Genomic DNA, 26,268 nt, shown 5'->3' with positions numbered 1-26,268 from the left:
ATATCATATAGCTGCACGCGTGTATTCAAGTGCGTCTAGAATGCGTGCACGCGTAAATATATAAGTGCACGCATAAACGAAGTTGCACGAGTAAATTAATAAGTGCACGTGTAATAACGAAAGAATGGATAAATGTACATGCACGTCTTTATAAATGTCCACTTATATAATCAACCCAGAGCTCATAAAGAAATATGCGTCGTATGTTTCATTTGTGCACGTATATTTTGAAATGTACGCTCACGTAAAGCAGGCTTTCGACCTAAATGGTACAACACATAACTTAACACCTGAATTTCAAGTATTTGAACTATTACATTTTTTACTGATGGACCCCGAGCCTGAACTCATGTTTTTAAAAAAGGTCATTTTCAATCAAATATTACGACAAAAGTACAAAAGATATCTTAATAAAAAAGTTACGTCTACTTGTACTTTGTAGAACTTTCTAATAACTATTTCAAAAAAGTAAAGCACAAGGTTTAGACTCGAGCCTAAGGGTCGCTCGGGCTTGAACTTTTGTGCCAGGCCGACTTGAACGTAAAAAGCAGAAACACGTAAATATACCTTACTTATATAAAAATATGTTTCAACAACTAAAGTAAAATAGTTTGGTTTATATCTATTATTTCTATGGAAATAAATAGATTTAGGTAAGTTTTGTCAGTCTGTACGATCTGTAGACTTGCTATTGGGACAGTATAACGGTAATCTTTGTAACATTTCTTTCGAAAATTTCATCAGTTTCATGTTATGATATAAAACGTTAGGAACAAAGTATCAAATTGCAATAACTTTAACAACGAATTGGAACTATCATTTCAACGGATATGAAAATCTTTCCCCCCCCCCCCCCCCCCCCCCCCCCCCCCCCCCCCCCCCCCCCCCCCCCCCCCCCCCCCCCCCGATAGGTACGTCGTCGGGAACATTTCCTGAGCTTTGGCATTTTTTGCTTGTAAAATATTAATTAGCCGTAAAATAAGGAAATCGTGCTTACATAATTTGTTGAATTTGCTTTAATTACTGCAAATAAAAACTTAAAACCTATTTTTGTAAGAAATATAACATCTGAAAGGTTGTTACAAAAAAAGTGTCCGTCCGTCTGTACGTTATTTTGGATAAATTCTGTATGTCCGTACTTTTCTGTACGGAAAAATTCCGTGTTTTCTATTAACTTCAATCCATTGTTGAATGTCCCAAACACAATATACAAAAATGTAATTCAAAGAAATAACTTATAAATTAAATCTAAACATTGTCTAGAAAGATATGTAATTTGCATACATTTACCATCGAACCGAATCAAAATGTACATTTTTTTTCGTGAAAATATGCATACTTTATTACATTTAGGGATGGACCTTGTCGGAAAAGTCATATCTTCATAACATGTCCGATGCTAATAAATAATACCTTGCTGGGCAAGCCAGTAACTTCAGAAAGCTGGCCCAATCCGGTTCTATCCCGGTCGAATAGGGGTAAAGATCATAGCTCAATGTCCACTAATATTCTCAAATATAAACTTTCAAAGCAGTGAAAGTAGTCCAATGACACCATTTGAGCTATTCTCACGACTCTCCTGTTCGGACCAGCTTAGTTTTGGCCAGCATCTTATTGCATAAAACAAACTTAGCCGCATTCTTAGACCTGTCATGAGCCCCAATTGTATCAAATGGAAGTAGTTTGAATGTAACGCTTATGGTTTAGGTAGGTACCCCGGATGTAGAGACTCGAACAAAAGTCAAACTCTTACATGGTGTCAATATCTACTGAAATTATGTATCTCCATGTATTACCTCTTCTGACACCCATGGCTCTCAGGTTCTCGAACATCGTGTTACTTTGTAGCCAGGACCCATATTTAGTAGTAGTATTGTCGACGATGCATAAAACTGGTAAAAATGTTTTGGCCAAACGGGATTCAACTGGGTCCAAAGCCTTCCAGACATGATAAAAAGCCTTATTTTCTATGTTGGAGGCATATCTTGTAGCCATATATGACATGTCCTGGTACTACAACTTGGTCTCAATCGATAGCCGGGACTTACAACTATACACACATGTAGGATATGGACATATTTCTTTGGCAAAAAGGCTCGAATCCGGTCGAAAATATCTTAGTCATGGTCAAAATACGAAGTCTGAAGACCAAATATTGTTCTTATATGACCCGCCCTGACCCCCAAGGCTATCCAGTGTACTCGAACATGGTGTTAAGTCGAGAGCCAGGGTCCATAACTACACATCAATGTATGATACGGGTATTGGTGATACAGGATCGAACTTTATTGAAACATTATATACAGTAAAATAATTATAGTGCATTTCATTTGACCTGGTGGCGCGGTGTTTTGCGACGATCCATAACATTGTTGTGCAGGGTATGTAGTACATGTAACCAAAGTAGCGTTGAATTTTAGACTTTGTCTTTTCTATACATATTTCGCTCGTTTTTAAGAGATTTCCATTATTTGCGTAAGTCAAAGATCAACTCCACCCCGCCAGGTCGAATAAAACGCACTATATAACGACAGAAGTATTTATTTACAGAATTCATGACGCTGGTCTATTGCAAGGGAGATAACAGCAGATATACCTATTGATAGCGGGAACATGTCTTTCTCCCCTTGTTCAGGTGTGCCTCTCACATGCTTTAGGTGGCAGGGGAGTGCAGATTTGTGAATTCCACATTGACGTGTGGGTACCAGTGTTGAAATATCCATAGAAATCTCGTTTTTGCTTATTTTTCTTTGAAACTACTATGGACCATTGCAGATACTATAGACTACATAAAGACGACTCTCCGGTCCTATGCACCTGTCGCTTTCCATGCCAGATGTAGTGAAAATTGACCAAATCACCCAAATTTTATAGACCAAAATTAGCCTAACCGGGCCTCACTTTGAACTCTGCCATTCATCCATTTTATATTTTTAAATCCAATTTCGTAGCATATATGTATAGTGCGAACACAGATGCATACCCAGGTGGTGTAGAATGTGGCTCCCAACCACCACTTATCTCCCTAATTTTCACTTGAAAAAAAAGTGGATGGATGACAGCCGAGCGTCTGGCAGACTTTTTGTTGAATGTGATGTTTATGTTTTAGCCTCAACCGGAAGTACGGAGCTGGGAATTTTAAAACACCCGTCATGTAGAATCATTAACCGTTCCTCATTCCCTAGATATATTAAAGAATTAATAATGGTAAATAACCAGTAAGATAGATATGCCTTTATACCTACCCTGTCCTGTTTATACAGAAAATCGACCGGGGCCAAACTACGAAACCGCTCCCCTGCCACCTTAAGGCTAAAAATTACGCTTTGTCAAAAACAAAAGTAATATACTTGTTTTACATGCTGTTAAATTTTCATGTTAAACAACTCTTTTTTTCTATGATTTGGTATTGTTTGATTTTTGTTTCTCAAAGGGTAATTCTAGGCCTTAGCATTTCATTTTCGATAAGATATTGTGACAACGTTTGTAATCACCTGATTCATAATCATTGTAAATAAGATATTATATAGAACATGAAGTTTCTTGTTGTTGTTTTTTTATTACTATGTTTATACATTTAAATTAGATTACGTGTTTAATATTGTCATTGTAAGGCAGGTAGGGAGTGCGCCTCAATCCCTACACTGCTTATGTCGAGGCAAATAAAAGGGGCCACATCTGATTGGGGACCTAAAATAAATAAATAAATAAATTGCTTAAAATTTGCCGAAAACCGCATTTAAAATTAGCCACCGGTTACGGAACAACCTGTAGAGTAACATTATTTTTTGAACGCCCTTCGTATACGGTAAACCATCAAAAACAGAAATATTGACAAGATCTCTTTCCTTGTTGATCATCAATTTCATGTCTGAAAAGTGTCAACGCTATCTAGTGCACATCTAAATATGATGAATCTTTCATTTAGTATAACTTAGCCGCTTTTTTCTAAATGCAAAGAGGTAAAAGTACATAGCAAGAGGATATTTTTTTCAAAGCTTTTTTTTGCCCTTCGCCCTCTTTGGATTATGTCAATAAAGATATATAATTCACATACTTCACTGAATTTCATGACGTCATGATATTTCGCATGTAATGGTCAGTGACAACCATTTAAAAATGTACAGGGAACTACCTGAGAATAAGGTCACAGTAACTTCTGTGCATTCTGATTGGTCAGTCCTGTAATCAAACCCAAAGAGTGATTTTCTTTTTACAAAACTGTTAATTTTTCTACATGTACAGTATATTATTATACATTTTGACAAAATTTGCTACATTTTCACAAATAACTGGAACTGGCATTGTTTTTGAGTAAAAGAAACATGCTGGCACGGTTTACGAATTTCTGTAACTGATTTTGGGTGCTCTGTTACTCATGCAACCAGTCTGAGAGATAACTAAGACGAATAACTATTTACGGACGTTGCAGTCTCGAGGATATTCATCCTCTATCATACACATGAAAAATAAACAACAAACTTGTATTTTATAAATATCTAATTTTGTAATACGGATTGATAACCTTTTCGGACTAGTCTGAAAAAGAATTAGCCTAGTGTTTCATATGTTTTAAAGACAGCAAGCTTTTAAGTTGTGAGTATGGTTCGGGGATTTAACAAAGTACATTCCTCGTTTTCTAAAAAATGATGTCAATGATTTTGTATAACATCGTTAATCCGAATGCATTTTAAAAAGACATTTCCCTAGATCTGAAATGTTTTTTTTTTTAAATTTCATATGCCAGTAACTCTGATCAGCTCCAGGCCGTATGAATTTAGTAAAACACTCGCTGCTTGTGTCGGGTGTGCAGAAAGCTGCTCACTGCGTTAATTAAGTAAGTGAAAACAAAAAATAATCTATCCATCTAATTAAAGTATGAATGTCACTGTTTACTTCTTTTTGTTATTTTGGATTGCAGCTATCAGGGCCGCACACTTTTAAATTTGCAAAATATGAAATCTATGTAATGTCGAATATTTTTCTCAGATACATTTTCCTTCATGCAAATACTTCCAACATTAAGTTACAGTGTCAAGTTTTGCTGATTCCTGGGTTTCAAACCAGTGCCATGACCCTTTCAGACTGATCGAGCTTAATAGTTTCCTGGGGACTTTCATTAACTGTTTTCCTACGGAAAAGCTTACTTCATTTACCTTTATAATAATTGGGTCCTTGATGCGCTTGCTACACACATTTGCTCACATTTGATATTTTGTCAGACGAAAGATATGCATGATACGTCCATCACTATATGCATTATACACAGATGTGCATGATACCTCCATCACTATATGCACGATACAAAGATATGCATGATACATATATCACTATATGCATGAAACACAGATATCCATGATACGTCCATCACTGTATGCACGATACAAAGATATGCATGATACCTCCATCACTATAATATTGCACGATACAAAGATATGCATGATGCGTCCATCACTATATGCACGATACAAAGATATGCATGATACGTTCATCACTATACTTATGCACCATACAAAGATATGCATGATACCTCCATCACTATAATTATGCACGATACAAAGATATGCATGATGCGTCCATCACTATATGCACGATACAAAGATATGCATGATGCGTTCATCACTATATGCACGATACAAAGATATGCATGATGCGTTCATCACTATAATTATGCACGATACAAAGATATGCATGATACCTCCATCACTATAATTATGCACGATACAAAGATATGCATGATGCGTCCATCACTATATGCACGATACAAAGATATGCATGATGCGTCCATCACTATATGCACGATACAAAGATATGCATGATACGTTCATCACTATAATTATGCACGATACAAAGATATGCATGATACCTCCATCACTATAATTATGCACGATACAAAGATATGCATGATGCGTCCATCACTATATGCACGATACAAAGATATGCATGATGCGTCCATCACTATATGCACGATACAAAGATATGCATGATGCGTTCATCACTATAATTTTGCACGATACAAAGATATGCATGATGCGTCCATCACTATATGCACGATATAAAACAACATAATATATAAAAACCAGGCAGGTTTCCTTCCGGGACACTCTACAGTTTATCAGCTCATTGACATGTATAACCAAATTTGCAAAGCATTTTATGATAGAGAAGCAACATGTATAGTTTTTTTTGTGACATCAGCAAAGCATTTGATAGCACATAGCGCAAAGGTCTTATTTCATACTTAAACAATATAGATTTTCTGGTAATGTTTTAAATTGGTTTTCAAATTATTTAAAGAATAGGAAATAAAAAGTTTTTGTCGGCTCCACATATTCTGATGAAAAGTGTATAACCGCCGGTGTGCCTCAAAGCTCAGTGGTAGGGCTCCTACTATTTTTGATGTACGTAAATGATATAGCTGGTTCATTGACAAGTGTCACACGTTTGTTTGCAGATGATAGTTCATTAGCTGTAAGTTCTAGAGATACAAATTATATTGAAAGTACCATCAACTGTGATCTCGAAACAATATCTATTTGGGCAAGCAATGGTTGGTTCAGTTCAACGCTGCTAAGACTGAAGTAATGTATTTTTTACTATCCAAAAATAATCGCCATTCTCCTGACATATATTTTCAAAACACACAACTAAACTTACATAAGCATCTAGGTGTGACATTTAATGACGATGGAACATGGCATAAACACATAACAGATATAGCATCGTCTGCCTCAAAAATTCTTGGAACAATGAGAATGCTTAAGTTTAGATTAAGAAGAGCTGTCTCCATAGGATGACACATGCCCCCGATGGCACTTTGAATGAATAGTTATGGCCGATGTTAGAGTTTAGGACCTTTGACCTACGGACCTGGGTCTTGCGCGCGACACGTCGTCTTACTGTGGTACACATTCATGCCCAATAATTTTAAAATCCATGCATGAATGACAAAGATATGGACCGGACACGCCCATCAATGCACTATCATGAAATATGACCTTTAACGTCTAAGTGTGACCTTGACCTTTGAGTTACGGACCTGGGTCTTGCGCATGACACGTCGTCTTACTGTGGTACACATTCATGCCAAGTTGTTTGAAAATCCATCCATGGATGACAAAGATATGGACCGGACACGAATGCACTATCATGAAAAATGACCTTTAACGTCTAAGTGTGACCTTGACCTCTGAGCTACGGACCTGGCTCTTGCGCGCGACACGTCGTCTTACTGTGGTACACATTCATGTCAAGTTATTTGAAAATCCATCCATCGATGACAAAGATATGGACCGGACACGAAAATTGCGGACAGACTGACAGACCGACAGACTGACAGACGGACAGACGGTTCAAAAACTATATGCCTCCCTTCGGGGGCATAAAAAGAAGCACACTTAATCAAATTTATATATCGTATTTAAGATAGACTTCTTCGCGAAATTGGATGGGTATCATTGTCGGACAGGAGAAAAATGCAGAAATTAATTTTAGTTTATAAATACAATAATGGCGAATTACCTGATTACTTGAATGATATTTTTCCAAAAACAGTTCGTGATACTAATACATATAATTAAAGAAATAATGACAACTATGCCACAGTTGCTCGACGTCTCGAAATTTATTCAAAATCAGTAATGCCATCATCTGTTAAAATCTGGAACAATTTAGATATAGACACACGTAATTCTCATACACTCGCAGCGTTCAAATACAAACTTAAGAAAATGTTCCAACCGCCAAAAGTTCCGCCTTATTTTCTATTTGGTGACAGATTTTTTCAAATACATCATGCTGGAATCAGAAACAATTGTAGCAATATTAATGCTGATTTGCATTACAATCACCTAGGGGATAATTCTACATGTAACTGCGGACTTTGCCTAGAAAACGTTGAACATTACTTTTTTAGATGTCCTTTGTACTCTGATAAGAAGCGTATCTTATTTACAAACACTCGTGTATATCATCCTCTCAGTGCAAATAAACTACTCTTTGGAATCAACCATTTAAGTGTCGAAGACAATAAAAGGCTATTTCAACATGTTCACTGCTTTAACAAATCGACAAGAAGTTTCAAAAATGATTAATATGTTTTTAGATATAAATTAAGATATTTTCAACAATGGCTGTCTGAGGTGTATATTCGGTGTTTACGATGAGCTTATGGGCGAGAAATATCGACGCAGGGTCTGTTTCCCCCCCCTCCTTTTTCTCCTCTTTCTTAAATCAAATATTACTTCTTCATTGTATTTTTCATTATTCTTTTTTCTTCCTCTTTTTCATTTTTGAACTTCATTATTTCTTTTATTATTTATTAACTTCTTTTATTTCATGTAAATGCGACGAAAATACAAAGAAAATAATGCTCATTTTCTTACTAACAGTATGACATCTGGGAAGGGCCAACCCGCTAATGTTGTTAAAACTGTGATCCAACCCTTTTGCTTTTTTATGTAATCTGTATATCCATGCATTTGTAATATTCTTACATTTAGTTCGTTTTTTTTGTATGCATGTCTTGTAAATTTGTATTGTATTTGTACGGAAAGCAATAAAATATGATTAAACTATATGCACGATACAAACATATGCACGATACATATATCACTATATGCATGAAACACAGATATCCGTGATACGTCCATCACTATTATGCATGATACAAAGATATGCATGATACATACCCCACTATATGCATGATACAAAGATATGTGTGATACAAAGATGAAACACTGTTCTTTTGGTGGTTAACATTTTCTACCGTTTGCTCCTGTTGCTTAACTTGTAAATAGAGACTGTAAAAACAGTACTTTGCAATGCAACCGCATTTTATAAGATCCATATCAGAATGCATTTATTATAAAAGGTATTTTGTAGATTTTAATGACAATAGCTCAATATCTTTAACATAATTATTGACACAGGAACGATACACGCATGGTAATAGCTATTTTCATCTGTTTGTGCTTACTTGGTTTACTCTTCCATGCCATGAATTCCCATTCCAATATTACCACTTTATATTTTCGCAGTAGCGAACTGTGGCATGTCTATATCTGCATGTAGTTCTCGTGTGGCTATCGGTATGTAACATTATCGTGTTATGCTTAGAACTGAAGCTGAAATAAGAGCTGGCACTATTAGTGACAAACGCCCCCGAAGTGTGCCAAAAATGCTACCCGTTGTCTGCGCAAAAAAATGCAGAAATAGTTTAGGTAAACTCATTTTGCGACCCGATTAAACAAGTTCTTCGAAGACTACCTTGACCTTGGAGCTAGGGTCGACACACCAGCTTATCATAGGGAAGAATTGTGACAAGTAAATTCTGATGAATGGCAAAGTTATTGACCTCACAAGAAAGATACAATGTTATGTCTAAGTGTGACTTTTACCTTGAAGCTAGGGGTCTTGGGCTTGTGTCTGACACGTCATTTCAATATAGGAAACGTTTATGCCATGTAATTTTAATCGATGGAAGAGTTATGGAACGGACAAGAAACACAGCATATAAACTGTCAACCTCTAAATGTGATCTTGACATTGGAGCTAGTGATCTTTTTGTTATGCACGACACGTTTCTTCGTTATGCCAAGTAATTTCGAAATTCCTTGATGAATGACAGAGTTGCGAACCGGACATGAAACAAACCCTATTTAACTTTGACTTGATTTCTAAGTGTAAATTTGATCATGGAGCTAGATGTATGGGTCTTGAGCGTAACACATTGCCTCATTATGGTAAACATTTATGCCAAGTTGTTTTAAAATCCTTTCATGGATAACAGAGTTATATACCGGACACGAAAAATGTTCTTTTAACCTATGACTTCTAAGTATGACCTTGACCTTGGAGCAAGGGATCTGGGTCTTGCGCATGACACATTGTCTGATTATGGTTACCATTTATGCTAAGGTATTCTAAAATCCCTTCATCGATGGCAGAAATATGGCCCAGACACAAAAACAGATCCTGTTAACATTTGAACTCTTAAATCTGACCTTGATCTTTGAGCTAGGGCGTCTGGGTCTTGCCCATGACACGTCGTCTCATTAAGGTAAACATTTATGCTAAGTAATTTCAAAATCTCTTGATGAATTGCGAAGTTACGAATCGGACACGAAACAGACCCCATTAACGTTTGACTTTTAAGTGTGAAATTGACCTTGTAGTTAGGGGTCTGAGTATTACATATACGAAACGTCGTCTCATTAAGGTTAATGTTTATGCCAAACTATTTCAAAATTCCTTCATGGATGGCAGAGTTACAGCCCGGACAAGAATTTACGGTCCGACGGACGGACAAGGCGATTTTAATATGCCCACCTTCGAGGCATAAAAAGTCAAAGAACATATTGTAGTGTAAATAAGAAGTTATTTGCTGAAACATCGTTAAAAGATGTAAAGATGTTATTGATAAATAAAACTTAAAATTATAAACTGCTTTTGTAAAATTCTTGAAATAGATAAATACTTAATAACTTAATCTGAAAAGTAGATCCCTCGGAAGCAGTGATGACAATGCTAATAGTGAATATTGCAGACTCGATTTGATTGAAACCTCATTAGTTGTAGTGTGTTTATTTTGTACACTAGTCAGCAGTGTACATGTATCTAGATAATTTGCAACCATGCTTTGCACGGAATGTCACGGATCAGAGGGATATACTGGCTATATTCATCACTACAACCCGGCAAACTGTATGAAATCTAAAGTGGTAGTATATTCTTGGCATGTTTTCGCAAACCAAACCACAAAACAATATTCATCACATTTATATCTTACTACAGATAGAGGCTGATCTGTTCATTACAAACAACTACTCTGTAACATCAAGAGAAAATGTCTGAAGTATATTTCTTCGTCAATCATTATTGCTTACGTGAGGAAATCATATTCTATGCACATCTCCTACAATGTGGGTATTAAAGTGATATGTTTATACCTGGCTGCTCTGACCTAATTCAAATTTTCTATATAAGTAACTCGTTCTAAAAAGCCATGATCATACTTCTATAAAAGGAAATTGCTTTTTTATTCAAATTTTCAAAAATACTCTGGTCACGAAAATTTAGCTATGCTAGAATGGATATAAATGATAAGAAATACTCACAAGAGTGTGGTTAACTCAGTCCGAGTCTAATTAAATCCACAATTAACACACTATGTACTTTGTTTATATTAAATGAATGCTGCACACTTTAAACTATCCCCAATAATGTACAACGTCGGCTTATTTGGTATACGAAAAACTTATTTTATATTTCAACGAAAAATACTGGAGAGCACGCGAAGGAAAATTGAACCAATCAGCGACCTCTGCGAACAGTTAAATTGCTGTAAACTCATCAAAATTGGTTCTGGCACTGTCAATCAAATTTGTCTCATTTACATATCAATAATGATTTTAAGTGCGAAACATCTCGAATAGGAAGACATCATGATGCCCTGTGGCTATTGCTGACTATGTCACAATGAGTTATATAAATGATATTGCTAATGTCGTTGTACATGTAAAAAGAATCATTAACTTTATCTTATACAAAGCAACAAACTAAGAAAAATGAAGAATAAACTTGTTACATTTTCAGAAATGGTAAAAACCTGATAAACTTATTTCCGTATCCTGACAAATTCATATTATGGAAGGAAGTGTTTCAACAATGGAAAATATTAAAAGAATGTTCATTGTTTCCACAAAATTGCTATCCGAGCAGTGATACAATTTATTTCTCGCATACCATATCCTTTAATAGTAGAATGAAATAAAACGATTTACTTTTGTTTAAAGCACTATTTTATCACAGAATTTACGCATTTGTTCAATTTTAACAGTACGAGAGTCATCTTAAGCCTGTCTCACACAGAACACACGGCTTATACGGTTGGCCACCCGTGTAAACCGTACATACAACCGAACCAACCGTGGCCTTATCCGAGTTAAACTCGGGCCATTCGAGTGTATTCGTGAAAGCCGTGTATGATTTTTAAAACTTTTAAAAAACTGGCACGGGTGCCATGTCCGTGTATGATCGTATTAGCGATCGTACAAGACCGTGAGAGACCGTGTGAGACCCTACGAGACCGTATATACAACCGCACATGAAGTCCACTCCACGAGTGAGCTCAACCGTGTCAATATCGTATATAAATCGTATTGAATCGTGTGAAACCGTTCCCAAGTCCTACATCCAACACCCGGATTAACACTCGAATGTCACACGATCACCGTACGATTCACACGAGTGTACACACGGTTTTATACGATCGCCATACGACCAATACGGTTTCATACGATCGCCATACGACCAATACGGTTCAAGTACGAATTATACATGGTCAAGTACGACCAGACACGGTCTCTACGTCTGTACAAAGCTCGTGTATGATCATACAGCACTCGAACACAACAGAAAACACAACTACCTGCTGCCACCTTGAAACAACAGAGTACTTGCTACATAATGCCTCCAAAGAAGAAGAAGGTCCCCAAAAGAATCCCCATGGAAGATTCTCCCAGCGAGAATACAAAAAGGGCCACCAAGGCCCTCCGACCACTTCATCCTGTTGACCCTGTCGACCCTGATGAGCTGCAGGACCCGCTTGCACCACCTGACGAGATACCCAGAGATTCAGACTCGGATGCCAGCTCGATGGGCCCTCCAGGAACTGATGCACCCTCGAAAAAAAGGTACATTTTACATTGCTTCACATTTTTATTTATTTATATATTTATTTATTTTTAATTTTTATCTATGTAACATGGAGTAAATATTGATATCAATGATTCTCAGTATGTAGATATTATTTTTGACAAATTGACAACTGTACTATAATTGTTTTAACTTAAATAAATTAGCAGTATGTTTATTCAGTTTATTAATTTTTTTTTGTCTAATTGCAGAACCATCCAGCGCATCAGCCGAAAACTCACCGATGCCGAGGAAGTCGATGTGATAGAGTGGATCCAGGCTAACCCCAGTATTTTCAACAAGGCGCATGCTGATTACAAAAACACGAAGAAGCGGGACCAGTTGTTCGCCGACAAAGCCGACCAGCTTGGAGAGGGGTTGACCGGACAGGACCTATACAAATGGTATCTTGGGCAGCGTACGGCGTTTACAAAGTTGATCAAGCGTCCGGCCAGTGGCAGTGGTACAGTCTTGATGACCGCCCGACAGCAGTGGGTGGTAGAGAGCATGTCCTTCCTCAAGGGGCATTGTACATCGATCCCCGTACGGAAAGGTGTGGATGTGAGTATTTTTTAAAAATATTTATTCTTTTTTAAATTTTATTTTGTTTATTAATGAAGAATGTAACTGTAAGAATAATGTATGTAACCAACCAGTTTGATTTTTGTTAATAAAATATGATATTTGTCTTTTGCAGTTGACTGCTGCCAGGAAGAAGCGGTACGGCGATGCACCCTCACAGAACATACCAGCCTCAGACCCAGCTGCACCAGAAGATGCACCGTCTACACCTTCTACAGCTTCAGTCCACTCAGATTCAGATCTGCTAGAAGAGAGGGAAGCTGTAAGTATTATTAACCACAGAATTTTTTCAGCAACTTTGAACATATGTAAAATATAAATTGTCGATCGCATATTGTAGCCAAAGTATTAACTGGCCTGCATAGCTCAGTGGATAATGCGCTTGCCGTGTAATCCATAGTTCGATCCCGGGTCGGGGCACACACATATATGCCAGTCATATTGCAGCATAATGCTGACTGACAAATCAAGGCTACGTCCGGCATATTTTTTAAATAAATCTACCAACAAATATTTTAGAATCAATGAATTTTAGAGTAAATTAAGTAATAAATATTTGAGAAAATTATTTAAATATCTTACTTTAATAGCTATGTTTTGATTTTTTACAGTTGACACAGGAGTTGAGACAACTGAGGCAAGAAAGGACTGACGCGGCAGCTGTCACCACCAAACAACTGACACACCTAATGCGCCAAATGACGCCATCTATCCGGGATCAGTTCATGACCGAAACCCTTGCCTCCGCCGTGCGTTATGTGGACCTCTCCAGGGAGCAGACCCAGCAGCTGCCACCCCAGCAGCTTCCCTCTGTACCAGCACAGCAGCATCAGCCCATCCTCCAGGACTTCAGGACCCCTCAACGCCCAATGCACCAGGCACAGCAGCAGCCACCACAGTATGCCCAGGACCACGCCATGGCCCTTCAACTGGCACAGCAACTGAATCCCCCCACCACTGAGACAGAGAGACGACACTTCTTCACCACACTTCAAGGCTGCTATCCAGATTTTACTGGATCTTCATGTCCACCACCAGCCCCTACCTATGCAACACTAACTGTTCGTCGCACCCCAACAGCCACAGTGACCACAGATGGTATCATTGCAGGTGCTGCTGCTGCTGCAGGAATACCTTCATTTTCTACTACCACCGTCCAAAGCCCCCCGTGAGCACACCACAGATGGCCAGTACACCCACCACTCAGCCTGCTGACGCAAGTCAGAACATGTCTTCGTTTATGAGGGATATGATTCAGGACGGTGACGAGACTACCTCATACTGAACCAAGACACCAAGAACTGTTTCCGGGAATTTGTTATTATGGCAATTTTTAAATGATTTTTAATCAAGGAGTTTAATTTGAAATTATTATAAGACAGTCATTGGAGTCTAATGACTATTTTGTGTTGTTTAAAAAAAATTTAAATGATTATGCTGACAAACATGATGCTGATGTTGTGATTTTGATATTGTCATATTTTTTTCAAGTGGTTAAACTTAAAATAAAGTTTATTGTTGAAATGTAAAACATGTATTTCTTTTTCGTTGAATATTATAAATATTTAGGAAGTAGTTCTTTTATAACGGGGAGATTTCTTTGAAATAAGATTGGCTTTATTATAAACGCACTGCTTATTATTAAATATTTTATTATTATCACTTTGCAAAAATAAAATTAAAGGTTCCCATAGAAAAAAATAAAATGTACCTTTATAAGCGAGCAGTGGTTATTTTTCTTAGATATTTTCTTTGAAATAACATTTGCTCCCTTATAAAGGTACATCTTATCTTATTATTCATTTTTCCCTTTGAAGAAATAACTACTTTGTCCCTTGGTTCAAAAATTAAGTTACCAGTTAGGAAGCTGTACTCTTATCAAAACCACTTTGAGCTCAAAAAGTGCTATTACACTTTCCAAACACGATATCTAGCAAATGTAACTGTGTATAAAGAAGCAAAGAACATCAAACTGACTGTATATACAAATATTTTATCCCAAGATTACGCGTTGCTTTCTCAAAGCGGTGTTTAATCTGGGGCTTACATATTTGTAATCATGCCTATAGACGACATTGGCATTTAAAGAATTAAACCATATGATGGCAATCATAGAACTTTTGGATTGTTCTTGGCAGGATTATATTTTATACTGGAAAAGGGTTAAATTTTATTTATTGTATAACGTTTAAAGCAATTCAACACTTACTTAACTCTTTTGACACTAATTTATTAAAATCTCTTTGAAGACTTGAAAAAAAAACCCTGCTAAACTTTCAAATCATGATATCTAGCAAATCAAATATGATTGTATGTATAATGAGTCCGAGCATTTAGATTCCAATATCAATTCATGAAATGATATACAAAGGTTACTAGTCTATATCAACTGCAAAAGTCACCAGTCTATTATATCATCTGTTCTTGCCATGAAACCGAACCAGCTTCCGACATGAAGTAATCCCTGAGGTAGTTTCTTTGTTGCTTTCCAAGGTTGTGGTCTACGTTGCGGCCAGCATGTCCTCCTGCGTCCACTAGTTGACTCTCCTCTCGCCATACCCCGGGTACTAGGGCATGGTTTTGAATTGATGAAAAAATTATGAACAGTTAGGCAGTTTGTTACATAGATATATATTTATATTGTCCGTATGTTTCGACCTGGCACAAATAAATTTTCGCCAATATTTTCGGGCGTTTTCTTAGTTTATGCAATTTTTGTATTATATAAAATATTTTTTACAAATATAAATTTTATCATTAGCCGACGACACAGTGGCAAAGTAGAAAGTTTTCTGACTTCCGCACACATTACTACGGGTTCAATATCATTTTAGAACATTTCTAAAAAAAATATGTAGTGCAATTTTATCGATATTACTATTTTATATAACATATGTTCGAATTATAAAGTATTTTCTCTTGCAGAATTCTTTTTGAAGCATTAGTTATAAGATATTTGTCTGTTTGAAAACTTTACGGGATTGAACACCAACAAAAAACAGGAGAGTGTGTTATTTCTATATTTTAACCTGACTGAAAAAATATAAGCATTCGCTTTTATTGTTGCTGTCCAACTCAACTGTAGTTGACTCGTTCAAATATTGATACACATGTTTATAACAAAGCAAACTGAACACACAATATAAGTTAAGTAGGACATTAAACAGTTACAGTAGTTACAATCAAACGGAATGTCATTGGACCAGTTCAGTTCAAGTAAGGTTACCCTAAAACAAGATGACAAAATTAGTGCATCTTGGAGCAGTGTCTTATGAGGACAGTAGCGCCACCTGCGTGATTAAGGTAATAGACACGTGATGACACTCGGCAATTTTCGTTCGATTCCGTATTCTCCGAATGCTATTTCGGTAATATTCGGCTGCTAATGAAGTTTATACGAACAAACAGACTGAGAACGCCGAAATCTATTACGGAGTATCGTCACGGGTCTAATTTGCCAGTAAGTAACTTTACATTCGTCATCTACAAGAAGAGACCCTTGTCTAGACATCGGATACCGTTCGTGCATCGGATTTCCGGCACTATTACATACAGTGCGGATAATCCCGTGACAGGGAGAGTTCCTTTAAAGAACACATTTCTTTGTTCAAATTAAGAACTGTTCAGTTCATGTAAAGAAACACAATCAGAACGCAAACGTAATATGTCTTTCGCTGTGCTTCCAGAATATACCTGTATTGCAGGAAAGAAATGTAACTGATATAAAAGATTTGCGAGAATATTTTCCTCACAACCGTATGATGCGAAAGATATTTGCATAAAAAAACTGGTGCTGAAACGTCTCGGATACATACAACGTTTAAACGAACATCTTTATCTTGTCCTTTACAAGCTGCAAGACGAGCGGTGGTCTAGTGGTAAAGGTGTCGGCTGCTCAACCCAGGGGTCGTGGGTTCGAGCCCCATTGGGGTCACGACCATGACTTCTCATAAGGCATCAGTGCTGGTTTTTCCAGGAAGTGGACTCGAGAGTGGTTCAAATAAGCTTAAAGCTTTCATCACAATCGAGCTAAAATAAATTAGTATAACTTAACAAGCTGCAAGCTTTCGCCAGATATTATAACATATTCATTAAGTTTACGTTTTAAGTTTCAACAAGCAGACGGTTATATTGTTTCTTTTTTTTTCAGAGCATTTGGAGGCTGAAGTGTTTTAAATTGGTGGAAATCTGATACTTACTTTTCAGTGTTACACAGAATCCTAGTAAGTTAGATTAATTTAAAATCTTCCGTATTTATCTATTTACTTTTTCAGTGAAATACTGATTTTTATCAGTGAAGTTTAAGGTGTTTCACGCAGTGCTGTTAAATACTCAATTCTCCACCGTTTCCAGAAATTGTCAAGAATCGTGGATCGTAATTTGCCCGCTTGTGACTGAAGAATGTTCGTCAAATAAGGACGAATTTTCAGAGTCAAAGGCTACTGTATTATACGGGAGTGACGTCAGTATCTGGCCGTAGAGGATATGTGACGGCGTCAATAGGTCCACGTCATCAACGCTTGATGATACCTGAGGTAGTGCTCTGTTGTTCAGCATAGTTTCGCTCTCCGTGACGACCGTCTGAATTGTTTCCATGGTAATGAGGGAGCGTTCTGGAACATTTTTTCAGCGCTATTTTTGTGAGATTGATTACTCGCTCCTACCATCCTACATGCAATGGTGCCCGTTTGAGAATGGAATTTCATTCTGTACCTTTTCTGGTTCATGTTTCTCTGACTTGTGTTTATTAGAAAATAATTGTCAACCTCTCTGACATACAAGCAAACGTTTAAGCACTGTTTAACATCATGACCTTTGAAACTGATCTTCGGCTTAAGAAAAGGAGGACTCAGTGCCTTCGCGTGTATCGGTGCTATACACAGGGCACGTTAAAGAACCAGACTGTCTATTCGCAAAGACCTAGGCTAAGTTAGCCGGATAAGTCTGTATCTAAAAAGGGTTTCTCTCTATCTGTTCTGTGGGCTTTATTTCAATCTGTCCCACTGGTCAGATCGCTCTTTGTCTGTACTAGAAGAGGATGAATTTGGCGCCCTATGTGACTGCGTTTGCTATATGTAAGGCGCTTTTGAAAGTGTTTATCACGAAAAGGGTGCTATATAAATCTGGTATAATAATTTAGATGAACTGTTTTAGATTGTAGAGTTAGTGTGTAATAACCAAGTTGAACTTATCAATTGAAGCTGAAAAATAGGTATTACAAATCAAACTTCCACTTTTATTTGAAAGTTACCTTGAACCCATCTATATTCTAACAATCATCAGTTACCATGATCCATTTTCTTACATCATGCATGACATTTCAATAAAAGAACATTAAAGCCAAAAACATCAAAATTATTATTATTATTATTATATACCACATTTATATAGCACTCTTTTCATATAAAAATAATTTCAGAAGTGCTTTACATAAAAACATTTATATAATGTTCAATAAACAAGAGGGCCATGAAGGCCCTGTATCGCTCACCTGACCTATTGACCTAAAGATCATCAAGATTAACATTCTGACAAAGTTTCATTAAGATATGGTCATAAATGTGGCCTCTAGAGTGTTAACTAGCTTTTCCTTTGATTTGACCCGGTGACCTAGTTTTGACCCTACATGACCCAGATTCGAATTTGACCTTAAAATTATCAAGGTTAACATTCTGACCAAGTTTCATGAAGATACAGTCATTAATGGGCTTCTAGAGTGTTAACAAGCTTTTTCTTTGATTTGACCTGTGACCTAGTTTTTGACCCAACCTGACCCAGATTTAAACTTGAGCTGAAAATCATCAACATTAACATTCTGACCAAGTTTCATTAAGATAGGGTCATAAATGTGGCTTATATAGTGTTAAATAGCTTTTCCTTTAATTTGACCGGGTGACCTAGTTTTTGGCCCCATCTGACCCAGATGTAAAGTTGACCTAAAGATCATTAAGTTTAACATTCCGACCAAGTTTTATTAAGATATGGTCATAAATATGGCATATAAAGTGCTAACTAACTTTTCACTTGATTTGACCCGGTGACCTAGTTTTTAATCCCACATGACCCAGATTCAAACTTGACCTAAAGATCATCAAGATTAACATTCTAACCAAGTTTCATTACGATATGGTCATAAATGTGACCTCTTGGGTGTTAACTAGCTTTTCCTTTGATTTGACCTAGTGACCTAGTTTTTGACCCTTCATTACCCAGATTCAAACTAAACCTAAAAATTATCAAGATTAACATTCTGACCAAGTTTCATGGAGATACAGTCATAAATATGGCCTCTACAGCGTTAAAAACCTTTTACTTTGGTTTGACCTGGTGACCTAGTTTTTGATCCCAGATGACCCAATACCAAACTCGTCCAATATTTTATTGAGGGTAACATTCTGACCAAGTTTCATGGAGATACATTCATAAATATGGCCTCTACAGCGTTAACAACCTTTTCCTTTGATTTGACCTAGTTTTTAACCCCAGATGACCCATTATCAAACTCGTCCAATATTTTATTGAGGGTAACATTCTGACCAAGTGTCATTAAATTTGGGCCAAAATTGTGACCTCTAGAGTGTTAACAAGCTTTTCATTTGATTTGATCTTGTGACCTAGTTTTTGACCCCAGATGACCCAATATCAATCTTATTTATTAAGGGAAACATTCTGACCAAGTTTAATTAAGATTGAACCAAAACTGTGACCTCTAGAGTGTTAACACGCTTTTCCTTTGATTTGACCTGCTGACCTACTTTTTGACCCCAGATGACCCAATATCAAAGTCATCATAACCGAATATCAAACTCATCATAACCCAATATCAAACTCGTCCAAGATTTTATTGAGGGTAACATTCTGACCAAGTTTCATTAAGATTGGACCAAAATTGTGACATCTAGAGTGTTAACAGTCAATTTGTTGACGACGGATGGACGGACGGACGACGGACGACGACGGACACAGGGTGATCACAAAAGCTCACATTGAGCACTTAGTGCTCAGGTGAGCTAAAAATGGTAATTGAACTATTATAGAAGAACTTAAAATTACATAACGGTAATAAGATACCAAGCATTTTAAATTGAAGGTAGGCAGATCAAAACATGAAACAAAAATACAATATCGTAAAACATTAACTGACCTATCAAAGACACAGGTTAGAGCAGAATAGAACAGAAGATATCTTACATTTTGAACAGACAGAATTAACCGTATGATGTCTGCGAAATGCATCACAGCATGCAAACCATCCCGGATGATTGGGTCAATCCCTACCTAAACAGTCCGGAGAACATCCACAATACATCCCACAGAAAAAACACCGCCAACATTATTCTGTCACACTAGAGTTCTTATTATAATAATTAAAGTAATTGATTGGCCGGCAAAGAACATACATTATTAATCAGGTAATCAGTGAGATTAGTTCCCAAAGAATTTTATGAAATAATGCGTCTTTAGCGTTTTTCTGAAACTTTGCAAGGTCATGCACTCTCTTATGCCAGATGGGAGGGCATTCCATAACCTCGCAGCTGCTGTCTGAAAGCTCTTGTCACCAAATCGCATTGTTCAACGTTTGGGCACCACCAGTTTTAATGCATTATTCTGCGATCTCAGATTTCTGGATGGTGTATATATTTCTAGTATTTTCACTACATAAGCTGGTGATTGATCTTTGAGTGGTTTATATGTAAGTGTTATAATTTTGTATTCTACCCTACATTGCACAGGAAGCCAATGGAGTTCAAGCAGCACAGGCGTTATATGGTCGTATCTGGATGTTCTGGTTACGTTCTAGCTGCCGTGTTTTGGACATATTGCAGTTTGTTCATCGACTGTTTTGGAATTCGAATACTCAGAAATACGTTCTTTCAAGATAGAAGTTATGAAATTTGCATGGAAAATGAGTCTCTGTTGTAATTTATGCATTATTTTAGCACATGTTACAGAATGAATATACAAACATATTTAGTTTGTCGTAAACATTGCCGTTAATCCTCTAGTTAGCTTCCAATGGGGATGTTAAGGTATGTTACCTCATATATTGTGAAGGGAAGCTATAACTACCAACCGAATAACTGTGGACCAAACAGACTTATTCCCCTTACATTGCATTTTCAGGTAAGAATGTTTTTATAATTAAGAGGTGTAATAGTCAATGCAAAGTATTAAGTTTTATACAGATTACTGTTTTCTATTGTCTTGTTCTATTATTACAAATGGGCTTATTCAATTTATTTTCATACAGATAGAAAATATCAAAATCCTTGTTCTTTACTTTCCTTATTTTCCTAATGTAAAAGTCTGTAGGGTTTTGTGGGGACCATACAGCCAATTATCGTTTAATAAAATTATTTTGTATCATTATTATTCTCTTTATATCTGTTTCTCTATCTTTAAATCAGGCGGTCATGTTTTTGGCCTATCGGAATAATTGGAACAATAGCTACAAAGGGTATCCCGAGTAACATTCGTGTAAAACTATTTAAAGGCACTGACCTCTATATTTGGATAAAAATAATCTTTCTTTCAAATTGAAATTTGGTCATAATTAGAACATTAAAATATAAAATTTTGTTTTGAAATGATACAAATTACCAATTTACAAAAGAGCCAATTTCGTTAAACACGATACAGTTAATCAAAGACCTATAACATATGTACATTATAGGTCTTTGAGTTAATCTATTAAAAAATCAAAATAGAATTTTACTTGGATCTTGATTACCATTTACGTTTTCTATGTGACCCAGAATATTATGTAAATACATTGTAATGGTTTTATACGATCACGTAAAATGTCATTTTATTCAACAGAATGTAGTTTTTTTTTCAACTATTTACAAATAAACTTCAGTTGATTTTACTACCTTTTACAGTGATTCAAATGTAAATAAAACAAATAAATCAACTGATTCAATGAACTTTCATACTTTCGATTTTAGTAGAAACACTGTACGTGATCATACTGTATAATAATAATTAATGTCTAATTTGTGTCGTATTAAGAAAATCGAGGAGTAAAAAAAAAGTCACTATCAATCTATATACATGTATTTACATGTATTCAGGACGAAAACTTATTCACTTACTAACTCGTCAACCGAAAACAAAGTCAATTATGTATTTTATCACAGTATGATTTACACGAATACCCTTAAGTTTAATATGTACACTATTTTTTTTTTCAATGCATACTCTTTGTAAGATTGCGGCGGCATAATATTTCATTATTTACAATCCTGTTTTCTGTTGACAAAAGATGGCTGCCAATATCGTCGCCTAAAACATATTAACAATAATATATTGATTGAAAGAGACGTCATTTGATAAACAGAGCATCTATGATAGTGTTTGATAAAACATAGTGAAATTTGATTAATCAATTAAAAGTACCTGTTGTATTTACAGTTATATTCACTTGCAAAGTACCAGATAGCATCAATGCACGATGTACGACTTTGTAGAATATTTTTTCCGTTGTTTACTTTATCCAGTTCCAGATGATGTTCTTTTTAGACAAATAGTAGGTGGACCTAATGGTATTACCCAGAGACTCAGCCATTTTTTTTATATCATACTAAAACCATTGTGTAAAGAAGTCCCCAGTTTCATCAGAGACGACATAGACTTTCTTAACTATTTACCAGAACAGATCGACGAAAATTCAACACTCGTAACATTAATTTGATGTAATTAGCTTATACATAAATATCCCATATTACCTTGAATTAGAAGCAGTTCGTTTTTTGGATAGAAGCTAGAATGTGTCTGTAGGACACAGGATGTACCCCCACTGGTACATTTGTCACAAATAACGGGCAATAATTCAAATGTTTGCAGACATTTGACATTCGAAACCAGATCCGCACTGGACATAAGATACCAGAACGACATTGGACATTTAAATCCAAAACGACATTGGACATTACATACAAGTACGACATTGGACATTCGATTCGAATTCGAATATCCAATGTTGTTTTGGATTCGAATTTCCAATGTCGTTCTGGTATCGAATGTCAAATGTCAGTCTGAAATCGGATGTCCGATAACGTATCCAATGTCCAATGTCGTTATGAGTTCGAATGTCCAATGTCGTTCTGAAATCGAATGTCCAATGTCTTTCTGATATCTAATGTCCATTTTCATTTTGGGTTCGAATGTCCAATGTTGTTCTTGGTTCGAATGTACAATGTCGTTCTGGTATCTAATGTCTAATGTCGATCTGGTTTCGACTGTCGTTCTGGGTTCGAATGTCCGCTGTCGTTCTGAAAGCCAATGTCCAACGTCGTTTTCGATTCCAATGTCCAATGTCGTTCTTGATTCGAATGTCAAATGTCGTTCTGGTATCTAATGTCCAATGTTCTGGGTTCGAACATCCAATGTCGTTCTTGTATCCAATGTCCAATGTCGTCATGGGTCCGAATGTCCAATGTCGTTCTGAAATTGAATGTCCAATGACGTTCTGAAATCTAATGTTTAATGTCGAATGTTTAACTTATTGCCAATTTCACGCTTTAAATGTCCAATTTCGTTCTCTTAAGAAATGTTCAATGTCGAATGTTGAACTTCTCGCCAACTTCACACATTCTTGTTGGATGTTTTTGAAGTAATATAACGACGGAATTGTACTGTATATCTACAGATACATATAACTACTTGAACTTAATGTACCGTTTAACTTAGTTTCAAGAATAGTCACTATAGTGAAAGATAAACAGTTAGGGAAAGACGACATTCAGAATTAAAGTTACGATTATCGAAACAAAAATACCCGAAAGAAATTATCAAGCCTGAAATTTCAAGGGCAAAATCAGAAGGACCTTTCGCAACAAATAATCGCGAAAATCAAATATCGGATTATAATGTCATTCCATTTGTAGCAACGTTTAACCCACGTAATAAGAACATGTTACAAGCAATACACACATGCAAAGCAATATGCTACAAATCCTCACTCGGGGCGTTGAATTCTTCATGTGAGGAAGCCATCCAGCTTGCTTACGGAAGGTCGGTGGTTCTACCCAGGTGCCCGCTCGTGATGAAATAATGCACGGAGGGGCACCTGGGGTCTTCCTCCACCATCAAAGCTCGAAAGTCGCCATATGACCTATCATGTGTCGCTGGGACGTTAAATTCAAAAGAAAAAAAAATGCTACAAATCAGCGATAGAAAGAAAAGTGTTTTGCAGTACAAAAGAATAATAAATAATAAAAGGCAACATTAAAACGCATTCTAATATGTTTGTCTCCGTTAAAACACTCTTACGCTTGCAATGACGTCAAAGATTTTGTTGCGACCAAGAAAGAACGCTGTGGAATGTCGCAACGCCGCTAAATGTCGCAACCACCGTTATATGTCGCAATGTTGACGTTAAATGCCGCAACCACCGCTAAATGTCGCAAAATCGTGTGCCGCTAAATGTCGCACCTTTAACGTTAAATGTCGCAAAAATTTGCCCGCCGTTATATGTCGCAACTCCAACGCTAAATGTCGCACAGCAAAATAAGTTAAACAGTCTTTACAACTTAGAGATAAAACTGGGAAATGCATGCTTGCATGCATCAGTATGCCATGTGTTGATTTGGGAAGGGCTGAAATGACCTTTCACTCTAATCTGCACGTTTGCTTTTCAGTGGTCGCGCACCATACATACGTTATATATTCTAAATCTAAAGGTTTGAGCACTAACGTAGTACTCGCCACAGTACTAAATTTATTTCAGGTCTGAACTATGTAATTCTATGGAGCCCTGTTTAGCTCAAGAGATATTAAGCTCGTGCTCCGTATTGTATGTCTTGAGTCGACCTGAATTTCGTTACACAACAGCCCGAGGGCCAGAAATTGTTGATGGATGGGGGGGGGGGGGGGGGGGGGGGGGGGGGGGGGGGACAGCAGTTTAAAACAAAAGCGTCACCGGCGACATGCGGTAGGTACGGGGTTCCTCCATCCGTATTTGTGGGAAAGTTTTTTATATACAGGTATGAAATGCTGGCCTGTGGTGCATTTTTGTCTATTTTTTGAGGTACGTACTAGAGGGGCATTCCCCTTATTTTAGTTGTTTAGGGTTTTTTCCCCTTGACAATTTTGAACTACAGGTATGGAATGCTGGACTTTTATTGCATTTTTTGTTCAAGATTTCGGTGTATGGGAGGGGTTATCCCTGCCATTTTCGAGGGCTCAGGGGCTCTCCTCGGGAAAGTTTGAAAAATAGGTATAAAATGGTTGCCTCCGGTGCATTTTTTGTCTTAATTTTAAGGTACTGGAGGAGTACTCCCCTCATTTTAAAGAGGTCAAGGGTTCTGCCTCATTGGGAATTTTTGAAATATAAGTATAAAATATTCACCTCTGGGTCGGTTTGGGTCTTCATTTTGAGAAAATATTATTTCCAAAATAGTCGGGTGCAATTTAGATGAGTATAAGTCACTACTAAGCCAACAAGGGTGGGGTTGGGGGTGGGGGATCGGCTCGGGCCGCGATCCGGGCATGTTACACAACAGGATGTTTAACTACGCGACACGGAGACTGTAACTGTGTTTTGTACCAGCTGTAGAAAACGAAGATTTTCTATTAATCAGCCACGGATTCTATTTCTTTGTTTGGAGGTTTACATTTAAAGTCATAAGGTGACTATCAAGCTTCAATGGCAGAGAAAGATCCTATGTGGCCCTCTGTACATTTTTTAGGTAAAACGGGAATTTTGATATTATTTTACTTTTAGTCTCTTACAATTGTTTGATTTAGTCTCATTCCCCTAATTATCCTACTTTTCCGCCTACCCACACATAACCCCCCTCTCTCTCCCCACCCCCTTCAGAAATGTAAATATTTATATTTTCTATTAATTGTCTTGGTGCTGTGTGATGTGTCTTAGATTTCTGTGTCGTTATTCACCCCGTTCCCCACCCATACCCAACCCCAACAAACATACAACATCATTACCAAATCGTATTTACTTTAAGAAACCTCAGAATAATTCTGTCC

The 26,268-nt window shown here is 36.8% G+C and overlaps 1 protein-coding gene across 1 annotated transcript; it reads left to right on the top strand.

The window, feature by feature from the left end:
- The first annotated feature begins 12,661 nt into the window (after positions 1 to 12,661).
- Positions 12,662 to 14,727, top strand: LOC128549425 (uncharacterized). The gene is made up of 3 exons (XM_053526072.1): positions 12,662 to 13,257; positions 13,394 to 13,540; positions 13,890 to 14,727. Exons 1-3 carry the CDS (start codon positions 12,868 to 12,870, stop codon positions 14,448 to 14,450), a joined length of 1,098 nt encoding a protein of 365 aa, XP_053382047.1. The 5' UTR covers positions 12,662 to 12,867; the 3' UTR covers positions 14,451 to 14,727.
- The last annotated feature ends 11,541 nt before the right edge of the window (positions 14,728 to 26,268 follow it).

This window comes from Mercenaria mercenaria, chromosome 16 (assembly GCF_021730395.1).
Source record: "Mercenaria mercenaria strain notata chromosome 16, MADL_Memer_1, whole genome shotgun sequence".
Taxonomy (NCBI): Eukaryota; Metazoa; Mollusca; class Bivalvia; order Venerida; family Veneridae; genus Mercenaria; species Mercenaria mercenaria.
This window is presented reverse-complemented; position numbering and strand designations above follow the sequence as displayed.